At 39.9% G+C, this 8,897-nt stretch overlaps 1 protein-coding gene across 1 annotated transcript; it reads left to right on the top strand.

The window, feature by feature from the left end:
• The first annotated feature begins 7,202 nt into the window (after nt 1-7,202).
• LOC140065979 (olfactory receptor 10A7-like) lies at nt 7,203-8,114 on the top strand. Its single transcript, XM_072113541.1, has one exon. It carries the CDS (start codon nt 7,203-7,205, stop codon nt 8,112-8,114), a length of 912 nt encoding a protein of 303 aa, XP_071969642.1.
• The last annotated feature ends 783 nt before the right edge of the window (nt 8,115-8,897 follow it).

The following is an 8,897-nucleotide window of genomic DNA, read 5'->3' as shown; positions in this document are numbered from 1 at the left end:
AAATATATTTGCTTTGTTAATATTTTTCAGTTAAACTTGTGTGTTTCGTGTGTGCAACATTTATTGATTTCTATAATGGTGGATATTTGACAAAAAAAAAGGTTTTCATTCTTTGGGGCGTTCTGTTTTATGGCTTTTTCCTGTGCTCTTTCCAGTTGACACCTCCCCTTTATACATTGGGTCAGTACGATCACAGGGATAACATATCTATATAGGGTTTATTATGGTTTAATAGATTTTTAAAAATTAAACTTTTTGTTCCACCATATTCTGATGTTTCATATAACTTTTTCATACTTCTCTTTATGGACCTGTGTAAGTTGTCATATATGGAGCTTACTTTTTCTTTGCTCCAATTTTGGGTACTGTACAAAGTTTGGATTATTTTCTATTCAATTTTTTATGTCCTGCAAAATGTTGAAAATGTGATGGTTGAACAAGGTTTATCATTGCAGAGAATTGTTTTCATATTTAAATCGATTGTAACTAATAGGATACAGCGATACATAACATATTTATGATTTTCTATTTTTTAACTGTTTATTAGGCCCTTAATGGTACATGAACCCCATAGGGTCTGATCACTCATAATAGATAATGCAATACAACTGTACTCTACTCTGCTGTCAGCATTCAAATGTTTTCATATTACCAATGAGTGTTTCCCTGTGAGCAATCTTTATTTAGCTTTAACAGACTTGTGACACATTTGTTTGTCACATGTTGTTAAGGTGTTAAGTTACATAAAATAGACATAAGGAGGCATATGCCTCGTGTGCCAGCATATGATAGCCCCGCCGCTGCATACTCGCAGGGAAACACTCATTGGTAATATGGGCGTGGGTGTTAAACATGTACATCAAGAGGCGGAAATGTGAAATATTGCCCACTACCAGCAAATACACTGACCGGCCACTTTATTAGGTACACCATGCTAGTAACGGGTTGGACCCCCTTTTGCCTTCAGAACTGCCTTAATTCTTCATGGCATAGATTCAACAAGGTGCTGGAAGCATTCCTCAGAGATTTTGGTCCATATTGACATGATGGCATCACACAGTTGCCGCAGATTTGTCGGCTGCACATCCATGATGCGAATCTCCCGTTCCACCACATCCCAAAAATGCTCTATTGGATTGAGATCTGGTGACTGTGGAGGCCATTTGAGTACAGTCAACTCATTGTCATGTTCAAGAAACCAGTCTGAGATGATTCCAGCTTTATGACATGGCGCATTATCCTGCTGAAAGTAGCCATCAGATGTTGGGTACATTGTGGTCATAAAGGGATGGACATGGTCAGCAACAATACTCAGGTAGGCTGTGGCGTTGCAACGATGCTCAATTGGTACCAAGGGGCCCAAAGAGTGCCAAGAAAATATTCCCCACACCATCACACCACCACCAGCCTGAACCGTTGATACAAGGCAGCATGGATCCATGCTTTCATGTTGTTGACGGCAAATTCTGACTCTGCCATCCGAATGTTGCAGCAGAAATCGAGACTCATCAGACTAGGCAACGTTTTTCCAATCTTCTACTGTCCAATTTCGATCAGGTTGTGCAAATTGTAGCCTCAGTTTCCTGTTCTTAGCTGAAAGGAGTGGCACCCGGTGTGGTCTTCTGCTGCTGTAGCCCATCTGCCTCAAAGTTCAACGTACTGTGCGTTCAGAGATGCTCTTCTGCCTACCTTGGTTGTAACAAGTGGCGATTTGAGTCACTGTTGTCTTTCTATCAGCTCGAACCAGTCTGCCCACAGAACTGCTGCTCACTGGATGGTTTTTCTTTTTCGGACCATTCTCTGTAAACCCTAGAGATACTTGTGCATGAAAATCCCAGTAGATCAGCAGTTTCTGAAATACTCAGACCAGCCCTTCTGGCACCAACAACCATGCCACGTTCAAAGGCACTCAGATCACCTTTCTTCCCCAAACTGATGCTCGGTTTGAACTGCAGGAGATTGTCTTGACCATGTCTACATGCCTAAATGCACTGAGTTGCTGCCATGTGATTGGCTGATTAGAAATTAAGTGTTAACGAGCAGTTGGACAGGTGTACCTAATAAAGTGGCCGGTGAGTGTAAAATCACCTCCAAAGGAAAATGGAAATGAGCGGAGAAGTGTCTTGAGTCCTTATTAGAGGCTGTAGGTACGGCATCAATTCAGTTGTCCCTATGTTTGGTTCTATTGTGCATGATGGTGATTCTGTGAGCTACAGAACTGGAGATATTGGCAGGTAAAGAAACAGACAAGAACTAGTTCTATATCTGCAGTCCGCCTGATGTGAAAAGTGGTAAACCAGATCTGTACACTGTACTGCTGTTGGGAATCTGTTACTTGTGGAATAGATAAACTGTTTTGGCTTTTGATGTTAGAAAAGACCCTTCAGGTGGTTTAGGGTGTCAAATTGACCTGAATGATAGCTGTATGTGGAGAAAAAAAAAACAAAAAAAAACTTATATACTTGAATCACATAGGACTCACATCTGAATGTCCTGTGGCGGAACCCCCTCTGATGTGGCAAATGAAGCCGGGATAATGCCCCGGCTTCAGTGCACATGCCCTGTACCTATAACACTTGTTCAGTGAAGCCGCGGTGTGCCTCTTTAAAAAATCATACAGGGTGATTCGGGACACTAAACTACCAGTCCATAAGGACATTTGTGTGGTCAAATGTCTCAAATCCCCATGACAGGTTCACTTTATGGGAGCTACACTATAAGTTAGTCAAGAGTCAATGTTTTTCTTATCCCATCCTGGAAAATGTATTTACTGTATATACTTAAACATAAGCCAAGTTATCCAGCACCATTTTTGTGCTGATAGAGCACCACTCAGCTTATACTCGGACAGGGGGCTGACTATATAATGAGGCAATGGGCTGGCTATATACAAGGGACTAGCTAGCTATATAATGTGGGCTGTGATCAATGCATTTTCCATCCTAGGCTTATACTCAAGTTAATAGGTCTTTCACAGTTTTTTGTGGTTAAAAAAGATTTTAAGGGGTGATCTAACTCTCTTCCCCCATCAACAACATGTGATTGAAGGATGCAAATGGTGTCACACAGCAGCTTGGAGTCCACTGAAAGTCCTTAGGTCTGCCTGTGCTCGGTATATATTAAGCCAAACCGGAGGCCTGCCATTATAGATGCATTTCAGGGAATATGTAATGTACTGCACTACATAACTAGTGCAGAATAGTATATAAGGGATCAAATTATCTCATTTCAGTGTCTCCTTGAGGCACTATGTAATTTTAAAAAATTGGAAAAAAAAATAAAGTTTTATAGTCTAAAAAAAAACTTGCTAAAAGGATCCAAAACGTACAAAAATTGCAAGTCCCTTCAAAATCACACACATTATATACATCTACACCTGCACTACAAAACTATAGTAGTATTTATCCCATGCAACAAAAAATGTTCCCAAAATAATGAAAACCCCAAGTGTGTGCAAATAAACTTTACAGTTTTTTTTGCATAAAGTACACCCTTACCTAGCCACACTGACAAAAAATTTTCAAAGTTAGCGCACTTGGAAGGAGGTGATGAAAAAGTTTTTTTCCCCCAAAACAATTGCGTTCTGCAAAAGTCAAAAATCTTGTACCGCTGCTTGCGTTTTGACTAAGAATTTTTTTAATGTTATTTAGGTTCAACGATAAACGCAGAACTTGTGTTCTTTTTTAAATATACTGCACAAAAAGGCTTAATAACAGTTTACCAGTAGTATATATGAAACCCAATACTGTACTAAATTTTATCCTGTAAAAAACATGACCCTGTATAACTATAGTGATAGAAAGATAAAAAAAGTTTTAGCTTGTTGAAGGAATTGATGAAAAAAAAATTAAAAATCTCCTGGCCCTTGACATGTTAAAATGGTTTGGGGATAAGGGGTTAAAGTGTATTCCAAATATACATATAGGGGTATATTTATCAGGGCTTCCGCGCCACATCGATGTTAGCTTTTAGCTAGCATGTGCTATTATTTTTCACAATCTGCCACCTTCGCACCAGTGGGCGTGAAGGGGCGCGGAGGGGGGACGAGTCCGCCCCAGCGGGGACTGTGGCCGGCCAGGAGTGGGCCAGCGTGGGGCCTTACTGTCACACGCCTGCACATTCGCTGCAGCTGCAGAATTTTCAGATGTTAAAAGTCACAGGCTGCACTTATTTCTAGACATAAGCGCTGTGCAGGACGCCTCCGGATATATCATGAGACCGAGGTCTCTTGATGTATGTCAGGGCTCGGGGTCAGTGAACTCCCTGGATCACCGTGGACAATGACACAAGCCAACACCTGGGACCGGTGCCCGCCACAAAGCAGGATTGTCTTGCTGCGGCGTGGTGCCACCAGGTCGTTCCACAGGTGGGACTTGCCTATGGTCGTAGCTAAGGTCCAGGCACAGGAACAGAGAGCGGTATCGGAGTCAGGAACAGGACAGCCAGGGCAGGGTGCTAGGTCAGGTTCGGGGTCACAACGGGAGGTCAGAGCAGGAATGCAGGGAACGCAGTGGAATAGCTTTCTCATAGGCACATAGCACTAAGATACGGCACCGGTAGCTGGGAGAAGCCGGCCTTTAAGGAAAACCCGGAAGTGGCCAGCACCAATCAGCGATGCGCTGGCCCTTTAAATTTGTGAGTGCTGGCGAACGTGCCCTAGGGAGCAGGACCGCGGGCTCTGGAAAGCCGGGATGGGAGCACAAGCATGGAAAGGTAAATGCAGTAGGGACCGGGCGCCGCCACGGAGAGATGGGCACGGTTGTACCTGTGATCCGAGGTCTTTTCTTGGGTATTGTTTGAAGATATATACATGTACAGTTACATAAGAAATATTTGCTTATTCTGCTTTACTACTGATTTAAATAAAGTTTGTTGGAAAGTTAGTAACCATTTAAAGTTACATCTCTAAGTCTGAAGTTGCATGAAAACTTTTTCTGTGTAGTGAGAATAAGATCTCCTGAGATATTAGCAAAGCAATGAGGAAAGCTTATAAAAGGGATGATACTGATGTATTATGATGCTGCTGCCTGCAGTCACAGAGTAAGTACTGAAGATCATTTTTTATTCATGCAATGTTTAATCTGCAATTAAAACAATTCTGAATATTATTTTAACTATAGTTTTTGGTAATACTGTTACTGCCGCTACTCATATTATGGTTACATAGATATATACTGAAACATCTGTAGCAATATTACAAACATTGATAATAGGGTGTAAAGGCTGTAAATATTTGGGGTGCAGTAGCACAATGTATTGATAGATTTGGGTGATGTCTTGCCCACACACAATGGATACACTAAGGGATTTACTATCTAGTTTCTGGTGATAGAAAGGACAATAGTAAAAAGGTGGTAATTGTTTTTCCAGGCTATGAGGAAATAGTTGAGCCTTCACCTTTATTTAGGACTTGTTGCGGATGTTAATATATCTTCGATGATGCATAGAATTCAAACCAGTATAACATGTACATGCCCCATTAAAAGATCTTAAGTTACATAATTCGTTGCCATGTTCTGCATTTATATATCAATGAATCCTGTCGCTACACTGCATCCAAACGGAATGAAAAAAAGTTATTGAATATTCCCCATCTGGTGTTCCCAGTCCTGGACACCCCCATCCGACTACACTCTGCTGTTGCTGGGTAGTCAGAGCAATGAATACCGCTGTTCACCACTTAGATTACCCTGATAAGCAGATTTTAGAAATGATTTACACATCCGCTTTGTTCAGTGTGGGGGGGGGGTGTTTAACACTAAGCAGTCTTCTTTCACTTTTGATCGGGGTAAACCTAAACTCTTCACTGCCTGAGGAAAGCTATAGAATGGTGTTTTTTTAAATGGTACCATTTTGGATTCCATCCAACTTTCTGCTTTTTATTGTAATTTTGGTATAGTTTTTTATTTCAAATTCCTTTATTGAAATCGGATTGTTTGCATACAAATTGTTAGAGCATAAATTTTACATATTCGTAAATTAGAAAAAGGCTGTTTGTATAATAGTAACAAGTTTTTTAATGTCATTTTTTTGCCTTTCACAGAAAAGTTATAATTATACAGATAAACTTCTTAGTCAAGGTTGTTGTAGATGTTTTTTTTGGTTTTTTTTTATTATTTCAATTTTATGTGAGTGTTAAATTAGGATTTTTATGGTGCTTTGCATTTTTTTTTAATATTGTTTTATTATCCTACAAAACTTAACTTTTTATTGTGTCCCATTAGGACAAATTCTCAATTAATGGTTCTTTTAATAAATTACAATATTTCTATATTGTAATGTAGTACCACTGACTAACAGGATTGTTGCAGTCATGGGGGAGGTAAGGTACAGACAGAGGGAAATCTCTTTCCTCTGTTCGACTCCTGAGACAGAATATTTTTGTTTATAAACTTTATGCAGTGACTAATCAGGACAGGTATTTTCTTTCTATGCTTTTACAGTGAAACTGTCACCAGGAATGTGACGTGTAACTGGTGACAGGTTCCACTAGTCTATGCTATGCTGATTTTAAAAGCGTCTTTGTCTGCATTCTGAATAAATTCAGTAGTTTATCATAGTTTTCTTTTCATTACCTGGCTCCCTGCAAGTAGCTTCTGGTGTGTCCCTTGTAATGGGGGCAGCTGCAGCCTGTGTGTGCCTGCTTCAGTCTTCTCTTCTCCACACTCATCCAGCTCCCTCACCCATCCCCGCTTCCATGAATTGAGCAGGCAGGGGAGGTAAGGGGATGGTGTGTAGTAGAGTAAGAATACATGAGACACAGGCGCACCATCTAAAAATGACATTTCTGTCGACAGGTCTAGTTTAAGCAGTTAATGGCAATAGTCTTCCTATCTTCTAATTACCATTGTAGGATGCATTTCTTGAAACAAAGCACATATTTATAAACTAGTTCCTCAAACACGACACAGGTATTATACTAGCTAAGTAGAATATGTCCTAAAGATATGTACCTTAAAATGTGGGCACAATATGTAAGATTACTTATAATTTTATTTAAACTGCCTAAATTATGTTAGCTGTTATGGGTCTTGGTGGCCAAACGTTACTCCACCAATAGCCTGCTACCATTTTTACAAACTTGACTGAATGGACTTTTTTTTGTACAAAACACTTTTTGATAAATATACTTATTTCTCTACTCTATGCAGCCTTGGAGTTTCCATTCCAGATAACAGATCTGATGATTCATTTTGCTTGCAATGAATGAAACAGGAGTGACAGAATTCATTCTATTGGGTTTTGGAAACCTCCACAGCTTCAGTATTGTGTTCTTCATTGTTTTCTTGATCATCTTTCTTTTTACAGTTGTAGCGAACCTTCTTATCATTATTTTGGTTTCCACCAATGTCCAGCTCCAGTTCCCCATGTATTACTTCCTTTGTCATCTTTCCATTTCTGATCTCCTGATTTCTACAAACATTGTTCCCAATATGCTCGGTGCCATTCTTCAAGGAGGAAAGAAAATGACTTATCTTGAATGCATCTCTCAGTTATACTTCTATACTGGTACAATTATTACTGAATGTTATCTTCTGTCAATGATGTCCTATGATCGATACTTGGCCATCTGCAACCCCCTAAGATACTCTAGTATTATGGATATCAAATGCCAGATATATCTTTCCCTAGGGCCATGGTTGGTGGGACATACTGTTAATCTATCAGGAGTTTTACCCATAGCAAACTTTGATTTTTGTCATGACAATATCATTGACCATTTCTACTGCGATTTGTTTCCTCTTCAGAAGCTTTCCTGCTCAGACACTTCTGTCATAGAAATGGAAGGTCTTGTGTTTTCTCTGCCACTATTCATCTTTCCTTCTGGTTTTATCATTGTAACCTATGTGTATATATTCCGCGCCATAGCAAAGATAACAACTAAAACTGGCAAACAAAAAACCTTTTCTACCTGCAGTTCCCATATTATTGTTGTGGGCGCATTTTACGGGACACTAATAGTTAAATACATGATCCCATCTAAAGGAACTTCATCGCTTATAAATAAGATTGTTTCCTTATTCCACACTGTATTTACTCCTTTATTTAACCCTATCATTTATAGTCTCCGAAACCAAGACATTAAAATGAAACTTAAAAAAAAATCTTTATAACTAGAGGCCTTTTATTAAATCTAGTGCAGGCAGTTCTAGGCTTAAAAATGCCGGACTTGAGACATCTGGTGACCTTTGGTGAAACTTTTTGGATGCCGGTAATTAACAGATCATTAGCCTCAGGAAAAACTAATAAACAACTAAAACAAAACAACTAATAAACAATGAACTAAATAAAAACTAAACAACTAAACTAAATTAGCATTTCATATCTTGTAAAGTACACCAATGGCAACATAAAATTCTCATATCCTTAAGACAAAACTTTGTGGGGCATGAGATATATAATTTGTTTCAAACTACATCACTGTACAACCCAAGTTCAGCATTAACCTCTTATTAAAAAAAACTCTTCGTGTACGGTGTTCTGAACTTATGCCTGTACAGTGATGGCTCTTGGAATGAGCCCTCTCCATACACGGCGGATGTTTACTGTGTTAAAGAACAGACACAATGGGGCTCATTTATTAAGGGTCCAAATTACGCACTTTTGTCGGGTTTCCCGGCGATTTCCGATTTGCCTTGAATTGCCTCGGGATTTTGGCGCATGCAATCGGATTTTGGCGCATTGACGCCGGCTTTCACAAGAAGGAGGTGAACTCTGGCGGACCTCGGCGCAGCGACACCTGGTGGACCTCGGGCGCACGAACCTTAGTGAATCCCGGCAGACCCGAATCAGCATCGGAGAACGCTTCTCTGGATCGCGACTGGACAGTGTAAGTAAATTTGCCCCACAGTGTTAACACTGATGGTGACACCAATCACAGGTATAAACCCACACAC

Source organism: Engystomops pustulosus, chromosome 6 (assembly GCF_040894005.1).
Source record: "Engystomops pustulosus chromosome 6, aEngPut4.maternal, whole genome shotgun sequence".
Classification (NCBI taxonomy): domain Eukaryota; kingdom Metazoa; phylum Chordata; class Amphibia; order Anura; family Leptodactylidae; genus Engystomops; species Engystomops pustulosus.
This window is presented reverse-complemented; position numbering and strand designations above follow the sequence as displayed.

Excerpts from the sequence above, each read along its gene's own strand:
- LOC140065979 (XM_072113541.1), top strand. The coding sequence starts at position 7,203 with ATGAATGAAACAGGAGTGACAGAATTCATTCTATTGGGTTTTGGAAAC.